General features: G+C 40.5%; 1 protein-coding gene, 1 long non-coding RNA gene and 1 pseudogene across 4 annotated transcripts in view; 1 reads left to right on the top strand and 2 right to left on the bottom strand.

The window, feature by feature from the left end:
* XPOT (exportin for tRNA) overlaps positions 1 to 19,866 on the bottom strand; it is a 39,429-nt gene extending 19,563 nt beyond the window's left edge. Inside the window, exons 1-11 of one of the 3 annotated variants that reach the window (XM_059683495.1) lie at positions 19,476 to 19,866; positions 15,449 to 15,582; positions 11,100 to 11,182; positions 7,924 to 7,980; positions 7,143 to 7,212; positions 5,898 to 6,116; positions 4,488 to 4,672; positions 3,502 to 3,670; positions 1,555 to 1,791; positions 415 to 453; positions 218 to 280 (exon numbers count right to left, since the gene is read on the bottom strand). In XM_059683495.1, the coding sequence (XP_059539478.1) occupies positions 218 to 280; positions 415 to 453; positions 1,555 to 1,791; positions 3,502 to 3,670; positions 4,488 to 4,672; positions 5,898 to 6,116; positions 7,143 to 7,212; positions 7,924 to 7,980; positions 11,100 to 11,182; positions 15,449 to 15,508 (1,182 nt within the window). In that variant the 5' untranslated portion in view covers positions 15,509 to 15,582; positions 19,476 to 19,866. Of the gene's footprint in view, positions 1 to 217; positions 281 to 414; positions 454 to 1,554; positions 1,792 to 3,501; positions 3,671 to 4,487; positions 4,673 to 5,897; positions 6,117 to 7,142; positions 7,213 to 7,923; positions 7,981 to 11,099; positions 11,183 to 15,448; positions 15,583 to 18,738; positions 18,927 to 19,475 lie in introns of those variants that run through there. The other 2 variants (XM_059683494.1, XM_059683496.1) reach the window with 2 other exon arrangements.
* LOC132228943 (U6 spliceosomal RNA) lies at positions 10,370 to 10,470 on the top strand (annotated as a pseudogene).
* Positions 19,867 to 24,279: 4,413 nt separating the features above from the next.
* Positions 24,280 to 26,057, bottom strand: part of LOC132227865 (uncharacterized) — a 94,114-nt gene continuing 92,336 nt past the window's right edge. Inside the window, exon 5 of the long non-coding RNA XR_009451253.1 lies at positions 24,280 to 25,836. This is a non-coding gene — a long non-coding RNA (uncharacterized LOC132227865). The remainder of the gene's footprint in view (positions 25,837 to 26,057) is intronic.

The following is a 26,057-nucleotide window of genomic DNA, read 5'->3' as shown; positions in this document are numbered from 1 at the left end:
TAAAGATCAATGCTATGAAATGTTTTTTTAAAAAGCATCAAATGTGAAGTATTATGAGGCTTCCATTAATTCTACGTACAGGTGAGGTTAATACAGGATAATGTTAAAAATATATCTTGTTTTAAAGGACTTTAAAATAATCAAAACTTGAAATATTAATGTGATATAAGTAAACAATGAAATTAAAACTGATTTCTCCTCAATGAAAAATTCTCACCTCATTTTCAAAGTTATATTCCTCATCATAAGTCAATTTTTTCATAACGGCCAACATGATTGCCTATAATTAGGAATAAAATACCTTTTGTCAGTCTCCTTTAATTTCATAAAATCAGAAGTTAAGCTATATTTAAAGGCAGATTGTACACACAGATACTATTACCAGTTTAAAAGAAGCAAAAAGAAGTCAATTACCTCTACATTAGCTTTTTGCTGATCCGAGAGCACTGAAAGCTGTTAAAAAGTAAGCAATAATTTGTTAGGTTTCCTAAAGTTATACTTACTCATCAGAATATTTTTCTAATAGATTAACATTTTTAAAAACATGCACACTTTTCTGGAGGGTAGTCTGGCAGCTCCTTTCTATACAGGGTGGGGGCAAAAGTACATTTACAGTTGTTCATATGGAAAATAATACAATAATTAATAAATAATAACACAAGAATAAATTCTGTGTTCTGCATACTCACAACTGTAAACCTACTTTTGTCCCATCCTATATTTAAAATGTACCTAAGATCTAGCAATTCCATTTTTGGTAAATGACTTGAAATGCAGGCAAAAACATATAAATGAATTTGATTTTTAAAGATACTTATAATGCTTTCAGCAAAGAAGCAGGTTATAGGACAGTGAAGTATGATCTTGCCTTGTTTTGAACAAGGCAAAAAAAGGCCTAAGAATCCACTATGGGATACACAGTGGGATTACCAATAGTGATCTGAATTTTCTTCATACCTTTCCCCATTGCTGGAAATGTCTTAAAGTATGCATAGAGGCGTTATAACAAACAGAAACTAAACTCAGTGTGGAAAAAAAATTATTTCACGCTTGACTTGATTAAACTAATCAATATAAATAAAATAGGAATGGTTCTCTCACCTAATGTTGTAATGGGAAATTACTTATTCTTAAAAAGGCTACATGCTATAATATAGAGACTAATACCCTCTACATTTTAAGTTCTTATTGAAAGTAATTCTCTGGGGGAAAATTTTAATTGTATAAAAATTATTTATATGTAATTAATAAAATAAACTATGTTTAACAACATATCTACTGTATTTAGAAATAAACACGATTCAAAAATAAAAATAACCTAAACCTATCATTAATTGTGAAGCTTATTATTAGTCTTATGAATTATAGAACCTGGAAATTTGTTTTCTGGCTAAAAAGTTTAAAAAAGAAAAGAAAAAGGAAATACATTAATATATAACAGCAAATGTCATTAGGTGTTAGAATTAGGGCTATTTTCATTTTTCCTGTTATTTTCCAATTCTTTGTGACCCTTCTATATTATCCACTGGACAAAAAGTTAAAATAAAGACTCACTTGTTTCAAAATATGAAGATAATCATAACAAAATCCAATAATGTTAGACGAGATATCATCATCCTCATGAATTAGTAGCTGCAACATCAGCGCCACTTTTGTTTCAATAGCTTGTAGTGCCTCTTGAGCATTCTTGATATCCCCATTCTTAATTAATTTAGTCCAGCTAACAATCAATGACTGTCCCATTCCATTTACCAGTTTAGAAAATCTGGCAAGGAAGTCAACATCTTCTTCCTGAAAAGAATCAAGGCAGTCCTCAATTTAAAATCACACACCTAAGAGTAAAGAGGAAAAACCCTAAACTTTAGAATGAATCAAATGCCAATTAAAGGATTCAATTTTAAACTAACATTTAACAATTCTAACATTTTGACTGGGAAATTTTTAGAATTTGAATTCTTCTACCATTATTATACACTAGTACTCTTTAAAGCAACTTAAAAAAATACCCACAGCCTGGACTGTGTGCTCAGTGATTGAGCCTTGACCTGTGAACTGAGAGATCATGGTTTGATTCCTGGTCAGGGCATATGCCCAGGTTTTGGGCTCGATCCCCGATCATGTAGGAGGCAGCCAATCAATGATTCTCTCTCATCATTGATGTTTCTATCTCTCTCTCCCTTTCCCTTCCTCTCTAAAATCAATAAAAATATATTTAAAAAATAAAAATAAAAAATACCTACAACCTGGGCATGTGCCCTGACCAGGAATCAAACTGGCAACCTTTTAGTGCATGGGACGACACTCAACCAACTGAGCCACACTGGCCAGGGCTAAAGCAACTGTTTTTAACGATTACAGTACTATAAACATTGCTGACTTTATAAAAGCTTAAAAATAGGAACATATGGTTTTAGAACCTTCTCTTTAAACTACTGAATTCAGTAAATATGCTTTAATAAAATCAAAGTATGTGTAACAACTTACAACAGTGCTTTCTGATAGTATTTAATTTGAGCCTTAACTATTGCTGCAAAGAGATACTGCCATTATAATTACCTACCTAAGGTCATATCAGTTAGAGCCAGAACTCAAACTTAGATTTTTTTCATTAATTATCCTTATAATGTTCTCCTATAGAAATATATTTTTAACTTCATTATTTTAGGTCTTTCACCAGGGACTAAATAAAACAATTATTAGCAGTATAAGAAAACAATATTGTTTGTCAGCAAGGAAAACACTAGAGCTATGCTAATAACATATCAGCAGTACAAAGATTTCTCTGTAATTCTTTATCACTGTCATAGGTAAAATTAAAACTTTCCAATTGTGTATCTAAATTACTACTTTACCACACCTAAAGCTGTTGGAATTAAATTCTAACAACTCAAATAAGTAACCATTCAAAAGTATGATGAAAATATAACAATTATAACCAAGTCTAATTTTGGTCAAAATGCACTGTCATGTAAATAGTATAGTCTCTTGCTACAAGTATGGTTTGTGGACCAGTAGTATCAGCATCACCCAGGACTTTGTTAGAAATGAACATTCAAAGGTACCATCCCAGATTTTCAAGTTTAAGAACTGGTATAATCCATTGCCTAAAACAAATGCTACAGAAATATTATGGCTTTCGAGATGCAGTGTTTCATTATTATAATTTCAAGGGGAGTTTCCAACAAAAAAAAAGAAAGAAAGCCGTAGCTGGTTTGGCTCAGTGGATAGAGCGTCGGCCTTCGGACTGAAAGGTCCCAGGTTCGATTCCGGTCAAGGGCATGTACCTGGGTTGCGGGCACATCCCAAGTGGGAGGTGTGCAGGAGGCGGCTGATCGATGTTTCTCTCTCATCGATGTTTCTAACTCTCTATCTCTCTCCCTTCCTCTCTGTAATAAATCAATAAAATATATATTAAAAAAAAAGAAAGAAAGCATATTTAAATTACTATCTATCCTAGTTTGTTCTAACAATTTAAAAAACTTTATATATAAATTTACTGACCTGGTCAATGATGAAAAACCCAGCAGACTGTAATACTTGACACAAAGATTCTACTAGTTTCATTTTATCAACCGGATCCATTCCTTTATTTACAATTTCAAATAAACAGTCACATGCTTCTTCCCGTAGAACTTCTATTGACATATGACCTAGCAGCATATTTATAAACCTGGCAATGGAATAAAATTGTTATGTTTTCAAATTGATGTATTTTGCAGGCTAATATTTTAAAAATCAACACTAATAAAAGAGAAAAATGGTAATTGGCGTACGAGCTACCCTTTTCATTGGCTAATCAGGGCTATATGCAAATTAACTGCCAACTAAGATTGGCAGTTAACTGCCAACAAGATGGCGGTTAATTTGCATATGTAGGCACAATGCAGGGAGGCGAAAGGGAAAGCAGGAAGAAGCCCCCCTGCCACTGACAGTGATCGGAAACCCAGGGGGGAGCTAAGAGCTGGGGGGCAGGGCAAAGGCAGCCCTGGGGCCGCCTTTGCCCTGCCCCCTAGCCATGATCGGAGAATCAGGTGCCTTTTCCGCCCTGGCCAGTGATAGCAGGAAGTAGGGGTGGAGCCAGCGATGGGAGCTGGGCACGGTCGAAGCTGGCAGTCCCAGGAGCTAGGGGTCCCTTGCCTGGGCCTAAAGCGAAGCCCACGATTGTGGGGCCGCTGCAGCTGCAGGTCCCCGCTGCCCAGGCCGGACGCCTCAGCCAGAGGCTTCCTGCAGGGGCAGGGGCGGAGCCCGCACGATCGTGGCACCCCCCGCTGCAACTGCAGGTCCCCGCTTCCCCGGGCCGGACGCCTAGGCCAGAGGCGTCAGGCCTGGGCAAGGGGCCGATCCTGCGATTGGAGGGTGATGGGGGTCAACGCCTGAGGGCTCCCAGTATGTGAGAGGGGGCAGGCTGGGCTGAGGGACACTCCCCTCCCCACATACACCCAGTGCACGAATTTCATGCACCGGGCCCCTAGTAGACTTATACTTACCTATCATTGGCTATAAGGGATAAGTCTATCCAAGATACATAAGCCCCAACTACTTCAAGGCACTGACATGTCACTTCCGAATTAGTATACTGATAATTTTGCAGGATTTGGTACCATGATTCCACCAAGTTTGGAATGCACTGTTCCCTCATGGTATCCTTTATTAGAGTATTTCTACGAGCCTCCTAAAAACAAAACAAAACACCTTATACGCGATCAAAGCAGAGTACCTCACAAAATAATGTTTGACATCTGAATAGTTGCCCACAGAATTACCTCACCACTAAACTTCCAGACTTTCAACACATTTCCTATTTATCAGCTCTAAAATCATACCTGGTGATTCTTTCTATTTCCTCTTTCCATTCTCTTCCTCAGTGCTAGACTTGACCTCTTATTAAACATAAACTATAAATAAGCATTATTTAGAAATCTTAAGTAATTGAGTATTGCTCAATATAATACAAACATGATGTTTAAGTTAAATGGCAATAAATTAAATGCATGAAAATAACCTTTATAAATGTTTGACATACAATGAATTTAAAGTTATTATAAACACTTGAATTAAACTATTTCTGTTGTGTTCTTTAATAAGGAGACAAAGCCCTGGACGGTAGCTCAGTTGGTTAGAGTGTCGTCCCAAAACCCCAAGGTTGTGGGTTTGATCCCTGGTGAGGGCACATACAAGAATGAACCAATGAATGCACAAGTAAGTGGAACAAATCAATGTGGTTTTTTTCTCTCTTTCTCCCTCCCCCCTTTCTCCTCCCTCTAAAATCAATCAATTAAAAAAAATTACATCAGGTCATGAACTATATAAGGCAATGAATGGGCTATGTGACTGAGAATACAGAAGAACCCAGCACTGATTCATAAGCAATGCTTCTTCCTCAGTCAGTGACTACACAGCAGTAGTCAATATAGATCACATCCCTACAAATTCACAGGAGAAAAAAAATTTGTGTATTTCACAGGAATAAGTGCTCACCTAGAAAAAAAAAAAAATCTAACTATTCTAATTTCAACCTACATGGGGGAGAGAAGACAAATTTAAGTTCCTTTGTAAAACAAAATTCAAAATGTTGAATAAATCTATAATTATTCTTAAGAAAGTTTGTCTCAAAAATAAGACTTATGCTCCTTTTATTATGTGCCCATTATCTCCTATAAAATATATATTAAAAACTAAAAATTAGGCCCTAACTGGGTAGCTCAGTTGGTTAAAGCCTGTCCCAATATGCCAAGGTTGTGGGTTCAATCACTGGTCAGGACACATATAAGAAGCAACCAATGAATGAATAAGCGGAATAATAAATTGATGCTGCTCTCTCTCTCTCTCTCAAATCAATAAATAAAATTAAAGAAACAAAACAATAAAAACTAAAAATTAAAAGGGAAGTTACTTGCCTCTGATGTATGCACTACATCACGATCCACCAACTCAGAATCAATAGCCATGAGGATTCGGAGGTACAGATCTACTCCCCTTGGATTTAGGTCCACTACTGAGAGAATGTCAAAAAAAAACTTGGGCCATTTAGTGAGATATTCTGTAACAAAAAGCAAGGCGAAGACTTGGGCCGCTTTATTTCGTATAAAGGTCTTCTCTGCTTGAGGATTCAGCATCTGACAATCAGAGAAACAGTCCGTGAAATTAAATGTAAATTAAAAAGTTTCAAACACTTGGTTTTCCTATTTATCATTAACAGGCAAAAAACATATCAAACTTCAACATGGTCTAGATTAGCTATGCAACCAATATGCTTAAAAATGACCAAAGTATTTAAGCAACTGAGCAGATGGGGAATAATCAAATGAACAAACATATTGATGGTTATTTCTTATCCTCACACTTTATTTTTTTCCATTCTCACACTTTTAGAGAAAAGTTTCAGGCGTAGAGTTTTACCAGTTCCTATTAATTTTCCGAAGGAAAAAATTCAATTGTTTTTCTTCTAGCTGCTTGTTCTTTATAGGAAAATAAAATTTCTAACTATACAACTGCTTTATATGTACATTAACCAAAATTAACAAATAAGAACATATTATTAATTAAGAACTTGATTGGCCATTTTGAAATGGGGTCTTTGTGAAGAGGTTGTCCAGGAGGATTCATTTTTATGTGTTTTTTAAAAGATTTTTAACATTAAAAAGAAAGCTTCAATTACAGTTGACATTCAATTTCATTTAATTTCAGGTGCACGACATAGTGGTTAGACACTTACGTAATTTACAAAGTGATCCCCCCTGATTAGTCTAGTGCCCAACTGGCACCATACATTGTTATTACAGTATTATTGACAATATTCCCTATGCTGTACTTTACTTCCCCATACGAAGGGTCACCTTTAAGAGTGAACAGAAAGCCGCTTTTGTCAAGTAGTAAAAAAAAAATTACATTTTAAAACCAAGTTTCCACAACGTGTCACGGAAAGCTTCAGTTATTGATGGATAGTTTCAGTTATTGATACAATTTAAAATTACTGCTAAGCTTTCATCTACCCATGACCTTCAAAACCAGTACTTTCTAAGAAAGCTACTGGATGAAATAGAGGGTAAGTGATCCACATTGACATAAAGTTGCAAACGCTTGCAAAAATAAAAATTTAAATATCTGGCAATTTGAGGTACTAAATGAAATTACAATTTTACCTGAGCTTGAAGCCAAGATATGAGCGTCTCCCTAATTAGTTGCTGTTGAACAGTAGTTAGTTCTGAATATCTGTTCAAAATAGAGAAGAAAAAATAATAATGGCTATATTTGGTTTCTGCGGTTTTAAAAAATAAGGACCTCATATATTTGAAAAGGAAAATTTGTATAGCACTCAATTATCTGAAGTTCTCTAAAATAAACTGATAGTGCCTCTCTCTCATCACTTGCTTTAAGGAAAAATGATAAGTGTGACAGTGGCAGGTGGAGTATCAATATTGGTATTAATTTAATTTGTGGTTAGGTTCACATAGAAAAAATGGCAGCTACACAGTTTTTTCAAATGGAAGTAAGTCCATCTTCTGAGATCTGTGGTTTACAGAATAAATCAATAGACAGACGAAGGGTCCTCTGAGCTATGATTCATTGTTCTCACCTAATTAAAGCAGGGGTTCTGAATACAAGTGCCCATGCTGCCGCTCAACTCTTACAGAGAGCTGTCATGTAGAAAACAGGCGGGGTATTGCTACATCTTCTGATATTTTCAGAGAAACTGGAAATCTATTTTGTTTTCTCTGTAAAATGTTGGATATTTACATGTAACCAACAAATTCAGTATTGTTAAAACACTTTGGGACAAATCAAAATACAGCTATAAACTGGATGTCACATACACTGTTAAATTACAACCTGTATTATGGTTTCCTAAAAAGGGGAAAACTAATTTTAAAAAATGGCCTCTTCCCACAAACTTCAGTGTCAAGCAGTGAGAAAAAGACTTACTTGTATTTAACTTGATGTTCTAAAACTTGAAAGCAGAAAAACTTGATGTGATCATCACTAAGAAAAAGAAAATAAGCAGAATATGAATTGGGGAAAACAAATCAAAGATAAAATATTAATGAATAACATAGTTAAAAAGTTTCTCAAAGTAGACCTTTGGCTTGTTTTCTACTTATTCATCTCATTTATTACATTCTTACCTATTTGTTTAAAAAGCTAAGAGAACTTCAAATATTATACAATACTCGGTATTTCCACCAAATCTGGCAAACAGAACCTAACAAATTAAGATACACCTGAAATATAGTACTTTGCAAATAAAAGACACCCCCCCTAAATTCTAGATGTTAGGATTCCTGGAACAACTGCTAAAGGCTAGGTGTTAAAATGACAAATGGCAGAACTGCCAGAGACTGAGTTAAATCAGAGTTGTTTATCAAAGTCATACTTAAAATTCAACCCTAGACAGTTCTATTGCAGCCAAATCCAAAACACCCGGTATCACCTGACTGGCAGTCTAGCCTCAAACATCATGCAGAAAACCAAGGTACAAATATATTGCCCTTACAAAAGGAGAACAAAAACAAGTATACACCAATTATGGACTTTGACTTGTCTCTCTAGGGGTGAGCCACAGAGTTGCAGTGAGCTAGCTACAAACTCTGACAAAGTACCTTTAGTGAAGAACAATCTATTCATCCAGGATAGTTAGTTTGAGCCAGGATTAGTCATAGAACATTTTTCATATATAAAGCTAACTGGTCACTACAAGAATGGAGATGTTCATTTAGACAACATGAATTAACCAAATAAATGAAACAATCTTTTTTTTTTTTTTTTTAATCCTTACCGGAGAATATGTTTTCATTGCCTTTGAGAGAGATGAAGGAGGGAGGGAGGGAGGGAGAGAAACATCAATGTGAGAAACATTAATTGGTTGCTTCCCGTAATTGCCCCAACCAGGGATCAAACCCGCATCCTTTTGTCTATGGGGCGATGCTCCAACCAACTTAGTCACCTGGGCAGTGCTGAAACAATCCTTTAAGAGTTTTTTAAGGTTAGGTTTAGCCGAAACCGGTTTGGCTCAGTGGATAGAGCGCCCGCCTGCGGACTGAAAGGTCCCAGGTTCGATTCCGGTCAGGGGCATGTACCTGGGTTGCGGGCACATCCCCACTGGGGGATGTGCGGGTGGCAGCTGATGGATGTATCTCTCTCATCGATGTTTCTGACTCTCTATCCCTCTCCCTTCCTCTCTGTAAAAAATCAATAAAATATATTAAAAAAAAAAAAAGTTAGGTTTATTTAGCACCTCTTCTAAGACCTTAGGATTTTTATCCTTATCATGGATGACATTGAAGCCTTAAACTAAGTAAACAAGACTTAAATTTTGCACTCAAAAAGTAAACTTTAAGAAGCTTTTAATTAAGAGCTGGTTCTTATTTACTCTAAGACATATGTATGTTCTCAAAACCAACTTTTTCAATAAACTGGAACATTTGGTTTTGTCTGTAAAAATGTAGTAAGTAACACCCACAGCATGTGGAGACCTCCGCGAGGAGTCATCACTAGCCTCCAGGAACTTCTACTCACAGAAGCAAGTTGTTTGCTTGTAGCTGGTCGGTTGTGTTTCTCCAAGTCTCACTATGCCAGCTGCACCTCTTTTGTAATATAAACTAATAAATGAGCATGATGAGAGTTCTTATTTTTGTAAAAATCAAGTTGAAGCTTTCGAAAGACTTCATAGGAAATCGCATTGCAGGGAGAAATCCTTGTATATATGTAATGTGGGTTAGATAACCATAAGACTTGGAGAGAGGGGGACAAATAACTAAAAAGTTTAGGAACCTGCATTCATTCTTCCTCAATGTAGAGGATGGATGATGGGTCTGATCAACATAAGAGCAATAAAGTGAATGCTAGTAGCATATACACAAAGAAAAGACCTCAGTCCAACATCAAGACTGGTAAGTGAGTGCTCGATTCAGCAGCACTTATACTAAAATTGGAACAATACAGCCCGGCTGGTGTGGCTCAGCGGTTGCGTAATGACCCAAGAACCAAGAGGTTGCTGGTTTGATTCCCAGTGAGGGCATATGCTCAGGATGCGGGTTTGATGCCCAGTGGGGGCCGTATAGGAGGCAGCCAATTGATAACTTCCTCTTATTAATGTTTCTATCTCTCTATCTCTCTCCCTTCCTCTCCCTAAACATCAATAAAAATATATTTAAAAAAATAAAAATAGCCCTAACCGGTTTGGCTCAGTGGATAGAGCGTCAGCCTGTGGACTCAAGGGTCCCAGGTTCCATTACAGCCAAGGGCATGTACCTTGGTTGCGGGCACATCCCCGGTGGGGAGTGTGCAGGAGGCAGCTGATCGATATTTCTCTCTCATCGATGTTTCTAATTCTCTATCCCTCTCCCTTCCTCTCTGTAAAAAATCAATAAAATATATTAAAAAATAAATAAAAATAAAATTGTAACAATAGAGAGATTAGCATGGTCCCTGCATAATGATGACATGCAAATTCGTGAAGAGTTCCATATTTTAAATAAAGATTGGTAATTGAATGCTAATATACTTTAAATTAAAATAAAAAATTAATATTATAATTTGATTACCTCCTTTACCAACTCTTTAGAAAACAAACCATCACTCACATCATAAGAAAATAAGGAAGTTTTGCCCTAGCCGGTTTGGCTCAGTGGATAGAGCATCGGTCTACAGACTGAAGGGTCCCAGGTTTGATTCTGGCCAAGGGCACATGCCCAGGTTGCAGACTTGATCCCCAGTAGGAGGTGTGCAGGAGGCAGCTGATTGATGATTCTCTCTGATCATTGATGTTCCTGTATCTCTCTCCCTCTCCCTTCCTCTCTAAAATCTATAAAAATATATTTTAAGAAAAAGAAAATAAGGAAGTTTTAATGTACTACATTCTAGTCGGGATATGCTGTCAGGTGCACAGCATGAGGCAAAGGATAGTTCTACTGAAAAGTCAACCCTGGAAGAGCCAAATTATTAGTTTACTATTTTTCTCATTTCTACACTAAATGATTTCCCAAAACACAGGTCATAAAATGTTCTTATAAAAACATTTTCCAAACACAGGTAAATTTAAGTCTTGTCAAGTTCACAGAAATTTAAATTCTAAGAGTCATGCAAATTTTTGTTTTAATTACCTGTATGTCCTCTGTGCTAGAGCTTCTGCACACACCTGCCAGGCATCTGGGGAGATCTTTAACTGCTCAAAATAGGCCAGGGCCTGTAAGATAGAAAAGCAAAAATGCATTTGTAATGTCAATATCAATGCCCTCAACACTAAACAAATATTCTGTGAATCACAAACCAGTAATAAATCAGTGAATCTAAAGAAAAGTGGCTGAAACTTTGCACTGGGGCTTCTGATATGTGCCACTTAATGATTTTAGAGAAAAGATTAAATAGAAAACAAACCCATCAGTTAGAAAGTTGAACCTGTTTCCTCACAGCAAAGGAAACACAAAAATGTCCTTCAAACCTCACTGGATTATTAGGAGGCTCAAGAGAGAAAACATACAAGTACTCATCAAAAGCAAGTAAAAATGATATATAAAGGGTGTTTTCCTATTTCATAGCAAATATGCTATTAAAGAGGTGATTATAGCCCAAACCGGTTTGGCTCAGTGGCTAGAGCGTCGGCCTGCGGACTGAAAGGTCCCAGGTTCGATTCCGGTCAAGGGCATGTACCTTGGTTGCAGGCACATCCCCAGTGGGGAGTGTGCAGGAGGCAACTGATCGATGTTTCTCTCTCATCGATGTTTCTGACTCCCTATCCCTCTTCCTTTCTCTCTGTAAGAAATCAATAAAATATATTTTTTTAAAAAAAGAGGTGATTATAAAAGATAGAACATAATGTATGCCATTTGGTTTAATTAAACAGAGACTATTTCAATTCAACTATATATCATGTAAGTTCCCTAAAGTGTGAGATTAAAATCAGAGTACAACTGCATGATATGAATTTTGAGAAAGTACTCAAATAATTGAAAAGGTCAAAGCTTTAGGAAATAGCTAAACCATTTCTCATCCCTCTATTCATGCATTCAGAGCCTTGTGTACCCTAGAATGAATATAGCACAAAGTCCATGTGGTCGCTACCACACTGTTGGGAAAATGGGGAGCGACTTCTGCCACTCTTCCATGCTGTAAATGGCATCAATGACAGATGCAGGTTTCACATATGACAATGGACAAAGAGTAATCTCAACAACTTATGAAAAGTATCTCAAACAGCCAAAAATTTACATATACTAGAAACACTGCTAGATATTTTTAAAGAATAGTTTATTATTAGAAAGAGAGGGAGAGGGAGAGAGAGAAATATGGACATGAGAGTGCAACATAGATCTGCTGCCTCCTGCATGACCCCCGGGTGATAAAGCCCACAAACCAGTCATGTGCCCTGACTGGGAATACAGCTGGCAACCTTTTGGTGCATAGGATGATGCCAAACTAACTGGGCCACATTGTCCAGGGCCAGTGCTAGATGATTGTAAAGTAATTACATACTGATACAATCCTTGAAATAAATTAGAAGGAACATTAAGCTTTAGTGAAACCTAATTTTGATTAGGCAATATTTTTATTTATTTTTGTTCAATTTATGGGGGTGACACCAGTTAATAAAATTGTATCAGTTTCAAGTATATAATTATATAATACATCATCTTGACTAGTCAATATTTTTAAAAAAGTTTGTGTTAAAAATAATTTTTATCAGTCTTTAATAGCAATTTAAAAATTGAAACAGAATAAAAATATCAGAGTGCACCACACTTAGCAGTAACTACTATTTTGTGTAACTTGTTTTAGTTATAAATGTTTATATGTATTTAGTTACATACATTTATGCATATACATATATACTAGGTCAAGATGTAAAATTATTTTTTCCTTTGGATTAGAGGGTTTGTTTTTTTTTTAAAAAAAAGCAAAAAAAAAAAAAAACAAACCCGCTTTTTTAGGTGATGGTTTCCTGTATTATGTAACTGCATGGATGAGGGAATGAGTTTTCATTCGTGGTCTCAGTGGCTGCTCCCTCTGACAGAGAACCAAAGTAAATGAAGGTGAGTAGATGAAGATCACCAAATACTTTCTAAAGTATAAATGATATCTTTAAGAACTAAGAATATAGGAATCCAAGCAGCTGCAAAAGACTCTAGCTCAGTTGTCATCTAACAATATTTCATAAAATCTAGGGTTTCCTTTACAAATATCTCAAAGGCCAGGGCAGGTGATAAGGTGGAAGTTAATCATGTAAGTTGCATTACCACTTACCAAAAAAAGGAAGGTGGGGAATTCAGCTGCTAGAATTGTTACTAACATACCACTTTGCTGAAATAACAGCAAGTTTTAAGCCAAAGAAAGATATTCTATTCACACATTAAAAAATGAGTTAATAACTAGAAAGTTCTCCGTTTTTAACTAGTCTTTGCACTCTAAATCTATGTTAATAGCATGAAAAATATTTTTTTTCTGGCAATAATGAACTAGTTAAAGCTTTTATCATGTTGTTCTTCTATCTCATACCTTCTTTCTGAGGTCCTATTGTCTCTAAGTGCCAATAGAGATAATTCAGCTTTTATTGCCCATGGAGAAAACAGAAGAACTAGAACTGAGAATGTGGGTTGGCAGTCATTTCTCTTACCACCAAGCTGAATTAGGTCCCCACTACTGAACTCTAACATCAGGACTATGAGAACTCATTTTTCTCTAAGACTTGTCCTTTTCCATCCTAACTGTTACTCAGGTTGGCTTAATGGGATATCAAATGAAGCCTGGACCACATATGCCTGTATTGACAGAACCCATTTTTACTGATGAAAAGCATAACTTCTGTATATTAAAAACACTAACAATTTCTTGGTTTTACTTTTTTGAAAAGAAAATCATGGCATTTTTTTAAAAAATGTTTTTTAAAAACATCAGAGAGAGGAAGGGAGAAGGATAGAGAGATAGAGGTATCAACGATGAATCACTGATTTGTTGCCTCCTGCATACCTCCCACTGGCATGGAGCCCACAGCCCAGGTATGTGCCCTGACAGGGAATCAAACCACGACCTTTTGGATCATGGGTGGATGCTCAACCACTGAGCCATACCAACTGGGTAATCATGGCACTTTAAAAAAAATCTGTCAGATGGTGGAATTTAATAAAAAACACACAAAAAATATTCAAAAAGGAACCTAAACAAATAACACAGAAAGCTAATAACTAAACTCTTAAGGCTTTTATTACAATAACCATGCAATACAAAGCCAGAATTAGGTAAAGATCCAGGATGCTTCAACTATGTGACTAAGGGTTTAAAGATGGGCAGACAAGACATAGACGTTTAACGTCTTTTGATGTCCTAACCAGTTGGATATCTTGTAATTAGCCAGCTATTTAAATCCCAATTCCTGTTATTTCCCTCTGGCTGCAGGGCTGGTCACTTTACAGCAGGGGCATGCACAGGCGCTATGATACAAAGTACTTGAAATTTTTTTGCTACTTAAGAAAATTTCTGCTTAGCCCTGGCCAGTGTGACTTAGTTGGTTGAGCATTGTTTCCTGTACAGAGAGGTTTGTTTGATTGCTGGTCAGGGCACATGATCCGGTTGCAGGCTCAATCCCCACTAGGGGTGTGTGCAGGAGGCAGCCCATTGATGTTTCTTTCATTGATGTCTCTCTCTCTTCTTCTCCCTTCCTCTCTTTCTAATTTCAATAAAAATTCGTATTTTAAAAAATTTCTGCTTAAAAGCCCAAGTAAAAGTGCTAACATTTAATGAGATTGTTAACCTCATTTAAAATTTTAAAAGATATCCTTTCCTATGAGAAGTAGAATGAAGAAAGAAAATGCCTCTCCTTCCACTTATCCTAGACTCAAACTGCCCACATCTTTAAATATTTAATTATAGGCTTGTTCTTTAGATGCTTCTTTTATCATCCAACTATAGTCATAATTATAGGTGTAGACTACATTATGTTTAATTGTTAATGTTAACCCAAATATCCGAGCATTATTTCATATTGGATTCCTGACATGTGATCACTTTAAGCTAGGACATGGCATATCATAACTGCTCATTAACATGTCTGCCTGGACTAAACAAGGATGTTAAATATCACTAATGCAAGGGTTAAACCACTTGTGTAGACCAAGCCATGCACTGGGAAAATAAAATATGCATGTCTGCTACTACAGAAAGTCCCTTAACCAATCCTTTGTATTACAATTTTAAAATAATTATCAATGATTAGCAATGTGACATAAAATCCTACCTTGAATCCCATGAGATTTTAACACTTGTTGAGCCAACTTAATAGAAAATAAATCACACCCCTCAGTGTTTCTATATTCAGAATATATTCAGGTACCTCAAATTATATTATCTCTATTCATTTCTACACAAATTAAACCTTTATCATCAGATGTACTTTGTATTCAAGTCCTCTAATGCAAAATTGTGGTAACATGGTTTAAAAAATTAAGCCAACTTAACTTACCCTTTGTCTGAAGTCTGAATCAGCATTTGGATTTAGCCCTAAAAGAGCCTGTTCATCCATCCCTGCTGCTATACTTGGAGTTTTCTGATTACAACAGACGTGCCCTCTAATCCCACAGAAGAATCCACAAACATCTGGACACACACAAAAGTGGAAAGAAAACAATACTTGATTAAAATAGATGCGTATCCAGAATATTATAATAAGTAACATTATGCAAAGACACAAGTATTTTTAAAAAGCTTCTTTTGAAATTATTCAAATTACAACTAAAAGAGCCTCGAGTCTCAGAAAAATGAGCCTGCTAAATATTCCACAAATGTATAACTTCTAAAAATCCAAAGTATGCCATTAAGGTTCTCAAATTTTCTTCTCTTTCAAGATCATCAATAAAGTATAGAAAATAATTCTTTTCTACTTGAAATAGAAGCATCTAATTTATGATATGCTATGTACTATCTTCAGTACATACTTAAAAATGCAATTGTACAATTGTATGAAAAAAATGACAAATCCAGATTATGCTAAATTTAATAATTTGCCTACTTCCATTTATCAATATCACAAGCTTAAAAAAAATTAGAGTCCTAGCTGGTTTGGCTCAGTGGATAGAGCATCGGCCTGCAAACTGAAGGGTCCCAGGTTCGATTCCAGTCAAGGGCACATGCCTGGGTTTCGGGCTTGATCCCCCATGGGGGCTGTGCAGGAGGCAACAGATCAATGACTCTTTCTCATCATTGATGTTTCTATCTCTCTTTTCTTCTCCCTCCCTCTCTGAAATCAATAAAAATAAAACAAAATAAAAAATTAGAATGCCTGGCTAACTAGTGACCTCAGAGTTCAATACCTTTATTGGAGTGTCTACAAGTACTTCAAGGGAAGTCAAATGTAAAGAGAAGGGATAAGAGTGAAAACCTGGCAATTTAGCTTTTGAACAATGGCCAAGCTGCCTTTTATAGATCACTGCTCTTCCCAGTCAATTTTAGAAATGTATTTCAAAAAGTGTTTTTTAATAGCTATAAAAATTGACAAATAACTTAATACTATCCTCAAGAATATTTTTAAGTCACCAGAAAGTAATGACTTTTTCACAAAATAGTGTCTTAACATTCTCAAATAAGAAAATGATAAAACCCAAAAGACAACTTGGTTTTTGATAGAATGAATATTTGAAGAAACAAGAAACAAACTCTAAATAATGTGAAAATCACATTTATTCTCTCAAGACCTATCAGATAGGTGGACCAGGCCTTGCTACTCCCAATAAAAGGTTTTTTCTTTTTGGTTTGGTGTAATTATCATAAAAAACGAAGATGGCCGAAACCAGTTTGGCTCAGTGGATGGAGCGTCGGCCTGCGGACTGAAGGGTCCCAGGTTCGATTCCGGTCAAGGGCATGTACCTGGGTTGCGGGCATATCCCCAGTAGGAGATGTGCGGGAGGCAGCTGATCGATGTTTCTCTCTCGTCGATGTTTCTAACTCTCTATCTCTCTCCCGTCCTCTCTGTAAAAAATCAATAAAATATATTAAAACAAACAAACAAACAAAAAAAACCCACGAAGATCGGAGCCTAAAGAGGGCAAGAGAGTAAGGGGTGGGCAGTGGAAGCACAGCCTCTAATGCAGCGGTTCTCAACCTGTGGGTCTCAACCCCTTTGGGGGGTCGAACGACCCTTTCACAGGGGTCGCCTAAGACCATCGGAAAACACATATATAATTACATATTGTTTTTGTGATTAATCACTATGCTTTAATGATGTTCAATCTGTAACAATGAAAATACATCCTGCATATCAGATATTTACATTACGATTCATAACAGTAGCAAAATTACAGTTATGAAGTAGCAACGAAAATAATTTTATGGTTGGGGGTCACCACCACATCTGGAGCTGTATTAAAGGGTCGCGGCATTAGGAAGGTTGAGAACCACTGCTCTAAGGAATGGTGAGGCCAGGATCAGATCCACGTTAGAGGACCCCTACTATTCTGTTTTCCCCTGGGCCTGCCTGAATCAAATGACAGATGTGCTGAGAGCCTTGAAGAAGCAAGCCGGGCCCCTCCCTTAAGGTTACTGTCCCACTTACAAACCACAGCCAGGCAGCGTAGCTTCCCACTGCCCTCAGGATCAAGATCCAAACCCTTGTGAATGACTCCTCAACAACTGGCACCCTAACCCCGAAGGCCAGTGATGTTCTGCCTTTCATCTTTGCACACACTGCTCTTTTCTTGTTACTTGGTTAACCCCTACCTGTCCTTCAGAATTCAGCTTAGAAGTCACGTCTTTCAAGGATTCTTTGATCCCTATTGTCTAACTCTCCCAAACTGGATTAACTGCCCCTCCTAAGTGCTGATAGTCACTGCTTGCTTACCAGCTTTCTCATTAGCCTTAAAGGGCAAGGACTGACTGTCCTTTGTATTTGAAAGAAACCTGGATTTGTATTCTAATCTTGTCATTTTCAAGCTGGGGCCAAGTGAACAGCTAGCAAACCTGAGAGAGCCCTTTCTACAAAACAGGAAAAAGCGCATCTCCTCATAGAGTTGTAAAGACTTCAATGAGGGAAAGCATGCCTGGGCCATCAATAGGTTATTTACAATTCAGAACTAGGCACGTGGAGTATGGGAACTGCTTGGAAAATTCTAGATTTACCATATCATACTAGTAAGCTGGCATTTTGAACAGATGGGAAAACACAAAGGCAGTGGTTCCCCCTCCGTCCACCTTTCGCCGCCACCCCTCGCGCCAAAAATGACAAGATTCGATAATTCCCCTGAAAAATGCATGCACAGATTATCAAAGACAAACTGAGTTTCTAGAAATCACAACTCCATAAGTCCTATAAAAGATTCCTGGGGGGGGAGGGGGGCGGCGCGGGGAGATTCCCTGAATTTGGCATAGCTTTAGGGAAAACTGCTCAAGCTAGATCAAGTCACTCTGAGTTTACCAAGGGAAGACGCAAGGGGTCCTAAGATAAAACATGGCAAGTAAAACTACCAAAGGAAACATAAACGTGCTACAGTTGTCAGTACAGAAAGAACACTTCATAGAGATGGCACTTGGATAATAACCAATGTGCAATGAAACATGGTAAACTACCTATTGTGTGCAAACACCCGAAAAGTTACCACCTGTGCGAAAAGGTGACAACCCCCACCCCAAACGCTGTGCACGAACACATGCTCTAACATGGCACAGCCCTGCCCGTCGAAACGCTTGTTACAATCCGATCAGCGCTTCGATTACGCATCTACCAAACGTTCTGGAGAAAGGTAAGCAACATAGTGGACATACCAAGCCCCAACTTTTCCTGGGCAGCCATTAAATCAAGAATCAAACAACTGTAAAGAATGCCTCCACGCCTCCTGAAGACTGCTCAGACACCAACACACCGCATCTCTCCAGCTCCAACACCACGCTGACCTGTCGCTCTAATAAAACGTAACTTCCACCCCCAGTAAAAACTAATTAGCACTTCAAAAAGTACTCCTTTTTTTTCTTTTTCTTTTTTTCTTCTGGTCACAGGAAACGTCGCTTCTGCAGAATTGTGAGGAAGGGACGAGAAGAAATGGCGTGTCCCTGCTGGCAAATTATTATACTGAAATAACACTTTCCTCTTTTTTTTTGTCCCGGGGTGGGGGGCAATCAGGTTTCAGTCCTCTGCAGGTGAGACACGCTGCAACTATTACAAACGGGCTGGGTCCCTTTGATTACACTGGGGGCCCCCAGCGATTCCCACCCTCCTTGTCCCCATCCCTCCCCCCGGTCCCCCCCTAAGGAAGCCTCGTGGCAGTTCGGGTGATGAAACACCCGGCAACCCGCAGCCACGCACTCGGGGCGCGCTCCGCGGCGGCCACAGCCGGGACCACCCCCACCCCGCCCGCCAGCCTCCGAGCGCCCCGCGGCGGAGGGGCCCGGCCGGCACCCCGCCCCAGCCGGGGGTCCCGGGGCCGGTGCTCCCAGCCAACTTCCACGCAGCCTCGCGCGGACCGAGCGGGGTCCCAGCCCCTCCGCCCCCGAGCCCAAGTCACCTTCCCTATCACTCCATCCCGCTTCCCCGCCGGGATTGCCGAGGGCCGGTGAGCGAAACGGCGCGGTGCCGCACGCAGGGAGCGGAGGGAGCGGCCCGCGTCTTCGCCGTCGTTCTCCGCCACGGCCGCAGCGCTAACGCCGGAGACGGGGATGGCCGGGGCCGAGCGCCTCTCGCCGCTCCGCGCCCGCTGTTGCCTTCTCTAGCGTGGCGCCGGGCCGGCTCGCTAGCAAAAGCAGGCGGGCGGGGCCGGTGGCCCAGGAAGGGAAAGAGTGCGAGGGCCTGGCTAACGCCGCCGCCCCCGCTGAGTCAGCGCGGAGCGCGTTCCCCGCGTTCGTGCCGCGCGGGCCAGAGACAGCAGCCTCATGAAAGGCGGACCGCAGCCCGCGGGCCGGGGCCGGGAGCCTACAACTCCCAGCATGCAACGTGCTCGCGGCGCTTCCGGGCGGCGAGTGGCACACGCGCTCCTGGGCGCTGGCCTGGAAGCGTGGTCGCCTGGGCCTGTGGCGCACGCCGGGATGAGGCGTCCGGACTGAAACCTTCCCGGGGTGCGAATTCCCGTTCCTTCTGCACCAGTCCAAACCGCGAGCAGAGTTCGCTCAGCGCTTGATACAAGCGACTTCGTTAGATAGTTTGTAGGTGGATGATCAGAGTATCGAGATTCGGATGACGTGGTGCAAACCACGTGTGAGTCAATTGTGTAATTGCTCTTCTTGTCGCCCCACATGTTATTCCGATGAGCAGTGAAAAATTTAAATTTCACTTTAAGCATAATATTTGTCATTCATGAAAAAGAGCATTCTTAGGAAGCCCTACTCGTAGGTTCCTTCTATGGTACTGTTACTTAGCTTACTCATTCACCGATTAATTAATAATGCAACGAGGCAGTGTAGGCTCAAGCTGCACAGATATGAATCCTAGCGCCCTCTTCACTAGGTGTTGACCTTAGTTTCGGGCATGTTACATAACCTGTACCTCAGTTTAGTAATCCGTAAAATGAGGGTGATTCAAGTACTGACCTCGGGGTTGTTGTGAGAATTGAGTTAATACAACCACACACAATAAGGTGAGGTGTTTGGCACACAATAAATACTTGATATTTAGGTTTCATTGTTGACTATTCAATACGTGCTGGATACAGACTAGGTTGCAGTCATTGGGACTACAGTAAAGAACAAACAAAACTTGGGAAGGGGGAATGGAAAAAGAAGTAGAATAAAATTAATGTAGCAATTTAACAGCTACATTTCAGTGACACTGCACCAGGCATTTGATATATAAAGTATCTCGAATAGCTTTTTCATCAGTTTATAATTTTCTTTCTCAGCATGTCAGGCTAGGATTCCTGTCCCTATTTCAGTATATCCTCAGAGTCTAGTACAGTGCCAGCCTGTAGTTATAACTCAGTAAGTGAATACTTGCATAGATTCTTACATTAGCTATGTAGGTCAACTATGGACTATGGAGGCCCAATACTGAGTGTCTCTGAAGTCTTTAATACGGTCAATATATTGCACTGCCTTATCCCGTCAAGTAAGTATTTTATTTGCTCTTTTCACTTGTAAATTCATATGTAACATACTTCATATATTAAATGTCCTGACACACCAACAGCTTATCTACAATTTATCTAGTAACATTGAACCTCGGGTTATAAAAATGTCATTCAATTTCATAAACTCACATTATTACAGAACAAATAAGGAAGCACTTGAAATCCAACTGAAGAGGACCTGAAAGGTATATTAAATTTGACCATTCCATATTCTGGTTACCTGGACCATGAAGGGCAGTCTTCTTTCTTTAGACTCAGTATGGCCCATCTTCTCAATCTAAGTTCTGTACTATCCACCCTCTTACCCTATTTATCCACTATAGGGGGGTCTGCAGCACCCTACGGTGGAGTCCTATTGGTCCCGAGTACAGGGGGGCTTACCTAGTGGTCCCTGTTTGGGCGCCAGTTCTTGGGGGTCCAGCCCCAGAAGGTCCAGGGGTTCCCAAAGGTGTGGACGGAGTCGGCGAAGAAGGAATGACACGGAGACAGCGTTCAGTTGATCAGCAGCCTAGCCAGGTTCTCTAGTCAGGTTCTCCAGCCAGGTTCTGTCTTTATTCTCCTGTTACATCTGTATTTATACCAGTTGATTTTAATCCTATCCATTCTATCCCAAAGGTTAGGGAGTTTGTTATCTCCATTCCAAGGTCACTACTCTATTGTTCTGTTAAGCAACAAGGAAGTAACTGAAGGAGATTATCCTAAGTAAAGATTATGTAGCTTAAGTGTGATTGTTCATAGTTAAAGTAATTAACTACCCGCCTGGCACTTAGTTAAGGGGTTGTACTGATTTATTCCCTTCCTTAGTCCTGTTAATCCCTAACTCCAGGGAAAAATCCCCACCTGGGGAAACAACCTTTCTTGGAGAGGTGACCTTGGTTAAAACACATAGCGCTAAGAAGGGGAGCAAACATATTAAGAACAGTATGCCATATATGACAGGTCCCTTGAAACATATACTGTGCAGATGTTTCTTCCCTGCAGCGACTGTGTCAAGCAGCAAGGATGGACCAGCTTCCGGCAGTCTGACTTTAGAGTCTGTGCTCCTAACCTCTGTCTCTCACATGAAGGTCCATTGAGGAAGATGACTTCATAGAATTATAGTACTAAATCAGTTCTTCCTATAACAATAAAACTGTTCACCAGCAGGTGTGGCTCAGTGGTTGAGTATCAACCCACAAACCAGGAGGTCACAGTTTGATTCCCGGTCAGAGCACATGCCTGGGTTGAAGGCTCAGTCCTCAGTAGGGGGTGTACAGGAGGCAGCCTATCGATGTTTCTATCCCTCTCCCTTACTCTCTCTGAAATCAATAAAAACGTATTTTTTTTAAAAAAAGAAAACAACAACAATAAAACTTTGTTCTTGTTCTGTGTCTTCTTTCAGTTGCCAGAGTACTTGAAATTATTATGATAGACTAGAAGCCCAGTGCATGAAATTCATGCACAGGTAGGGTCCCTAGGCCTGGTTGGTGATCAAGGCCTGCTAGCTGCTGGTCGGGGCCTTCCTTCATTCTGTGCCGCCCCCTGGTGGTCAGCGTATGTCATAGCAAATAATCTTACTCCCAGTCTCCCAGTTGAACTTCTGAGGGGACACTTTGCATATTAGCCTTTTATATATATAGACTAGAGGCCCGGTGCACAAAAATGTGTGCACTCAGGGCGGAGGGGGGTCCCTCAGCCCGGCCTGTGCCCTCTTGCAGTCTGGGACCCCTCGGGAGATAACAACCTGCTGGCTTAGGCCTGCTCCCGGGTGGCAGAGGGCAGGCCCAATCCCTAGGTGCAGCCCCTGGTCGGGCTCAGAGCAGGGCCGATTGGGGAGTTGGGGCGCCACCCCCTGTCATGCACAGAGCAGGGTGATTGGGAGGTTGTGATGCCACCCTCAGTCACGCTCAGGGTAGGGCCGATTGGGGGGTTGGGGCACCACCCCCTGTCACACTCAAGGCAGGGTCGATGGGGTGGTTGCGGTGCCACCCCCTGTCATGCACAGAGCAGGGCCAATCAGGTGGTTGGGGAGCTCCCCCCTGTCATGCACAGAGCAGGGCCCATCAGGGGATTGGGGCACTGCCCTCTATCACCCACAGAGCAGGGCTGATCAGGGGGTTGGGGCGCTGCCACTCTCACACTCAGGGCAGGGCCAATGGGGAGGTTATGGCTCTACCCCGTCACACACAGAGCAGGGCCCGTGGGGGGGGGGGGGGTTGGGGCGCCGCACCCTGTCACACACAGAGCAGGGCCCATGGGGGGGAGGGGTTGGGGCGCTGCACGCTGTCACACACAGAGCCGCAGGGCGATCAGGGGGTTGGGGAGCTCCCCCCATCAGGCACAGAGCAGGGCTGATCAGGGGGTTGGGGCGCCTTCCCCTGTCACAAACAGAGCAGGGCAGATAGGGAGGTTGTGGCCCCGCCCCCTGTCACACACAGAGTCGCAGGGTGATCAGGGGGTTTGGGCACTGCCCCCTGTCATGCTGATCCTGGTGCCGGGAGGCCTTGCGGCTCTGCTGATCCCGGTGCTGGGAGGCATATTGCCCTTTTACTATATAGGGTAGAGGCCTGGTGCACGGGTGGGTGCTGGCTGGTTTGCCCTGAAGGGTGTCCTGGATCAGGGTGGGGGTCCCCACTGGGGTGCCTGGCCAGACTGGGTGAGGGGATGATGGCTGTTTGCAGCTGGTCACACATCCTTCAGGGTGGGCGTCCCCACTGGGGTGCCTGGCCAGCCTGGGTGAGGGGATGATGGCTGTTTGCAGCTGGTCACACACCCTTCAGGGTGGGGGTCTCCACTGGGGTGCCTGGCCAGTCTGGGTGAGGGGCTGAGGGCTGTTTTCAGGCTGGGGGTGACTTAAGCTCCCAACTGCTCCTTTTTTTCTTTTTTCTTTTTTTTATTCTGGGCCAGCTTTAGCTCTGGCTCCAGCTCTTAGGCCTCCGCTGCTGAAAGTAGGTTTCTGGCCTTTGCTTACAATGTTGCAATCCTGCTGGCTAAAGCTCGGCGGACTAAAGCAGGTTTCTGGGGTTTTGTTTAGCTTCTATATTTGTTACATAGTTCCTTAGAGTTGCAGCTCAGAGGCCTGCAGTGGCAGGCGGGGAACGTTGGAGTCCTCTGTCACTGAAGCAAGCAAGCCTCATGTTAGTTTCAGGCTGCCTGGCTGCCGGCCGCCATCTTGGCTGGCAGTTAATTTGCATATTGCCCTGATTAGCCAATGGGAAGGGTAGCGGTCGTACGCTAATTACCATGTTTCTCTTTTATTAGATAGGATAACATTTACATATTTCATTATGGTTTACAATATGCCTTCAGATATCTTTTTTGATTTGTTCCTCTTAATCTTGTAGAAATGGAACTGGTATCATCATCATCATTTTAATTTATAGATAAGGACACCAAGGTGGATCTATGTTAAGTAGCTTATCCTAAGTCACATAGCTACTACAAGGTAGGCTAGAACTCTAGACTCTTGATTCTAGATGTAAACCAAAATTAATTTTAGACTGTAATAAAGAATACAAAGCATTTGAACAAAAGGAGCTGCAGCCCTGGAGACACTGATTCAAGGAGTAACCTAAATTGTGTTCTGCTGAGAAAAAGGGGATTTTTGTCTTAAAAACAAAAAAGACAGAGTAATTTATTGATTTTTAGAGAGAGGAAGTGAGAGGAAGAGAGACATACAGATGTGAGAATGCAACATCCATAGACCCCCCTACCAGGGATCAGGTCACAACCCCACATATGCCCTTGACAGGGAATGCATCAACAAGCGGGGGCGGGGGGGGTTACCTTTCATATAGAAAGTTCCCAACCAGGTTCCCAATTAGGTCCATATTATGTAAATGAGATACCCAAATTTGTACACTTCTGATTGGTCCAAGTTTGGAAGTCCTGATTAGTCAGTAACATGTTTCCTGCCCAGTCATTATAGAGCAGTTCTTATTGAGGGAGCAGGTCTTAGTCCATTGGTCAAAAGACAGGCCAGGAACTTCCTCATAACCGTTGATTCAATTTGTGTAAATGAGCAAGAAGCCTAGAGTTCAATCTGACATTTTCCCAGAATACAGAGTACGTGAGAAGCCCCTGTCAGCAAATGGCCACTAGGTTCTTATCATTAATAACATTTGGGTTCTCGGTTGGCCAGGGGGAGTCCATCTCAGCAGATAAATTCTTTCTCAGGGTTCACATCAAATAAATATTTCTTCTTGGGGGCCCACGTTCCTCCTTGAAATTCTCTCCTCTCTTGACTTCGGATCCTATATTATCCTCAAACTCCTTTTGCTTTTTGACTACTATTTGGTTTTTTTTGTTTGTTTGTTTGTTTTGTTTTACTGCATTCCTACTTTTGCTCTCTTAACATGTCTTCCTCATAACTGTGTAGGGGAGCCAAATTTGTTACCCAAAAGTGTGTCTCTTTTTCATAAGGATTATTTTAAGCTGGTTCTTTTTAAGAAACAGCAAACCCTGGGGACGCTCTGAAAACCAAGCAGAAGTTACCCTTTATAAAGGATGCATACATATATAAGGGAAATCTCCATTTCTAATGGTGTACCAGGAAGGGGGATGACTCAATCTCTAGTGACTCTTACTAATGGAAAAGGCAATATTTACTCTTTTTATTGTACTTTTTCCTGGGACCCTCCCATAGCTGATTCTCCTGACCTCCAACATCGGTTGTCTTTAGCTGAGGATATTTAAGGTGATAACGTCCAACATTTTGGTGAGTTACTCAGTTTTTCTGGGTCTCTCCCATGTATACAGGAGGTATACATGTCATTAAACTTTTTTTTTCTTCTGTTCATGCCTCATGTCAATGGAATTCTTAGCCCACCTAGAGAAATGAAGAGGTTTTCTGTTTTCTGCACTTACTCAGTCATTATCTAATTTTACAGCTTCAACATTCAGATCTATGAAGATGACCTCCCATTTTTCTACCACTGGTTCTAATATTCTTTATTACCAACTTGTATTACCAGGCAATTGTTAAACCAGCATTAGGGTTCTTGGGCTCCCCAAAATAAAAATTGAGGGGAAATCCCAGAGAAATGTCCA

This window comes from Myotis daubentonii, chromosome 2 (genome assembly GCF_963259705.1).
Source record: "Myotis daubentonii chromosome 2, mMyoDau2.1, whole genome shotgun sequence".
Classification (NCBI taxonomy): Eukaryota; Metazoa; Chordata; class Mammalia; order Chiroptera; family Vespertilionidae; genus Myotis; species Myotis daubentonii.
The sequence above is the reverse complement of the archived record's forward strand: the minus strand, read 5'-3'. Positions and strand labels throughout refer to the sequence as shown.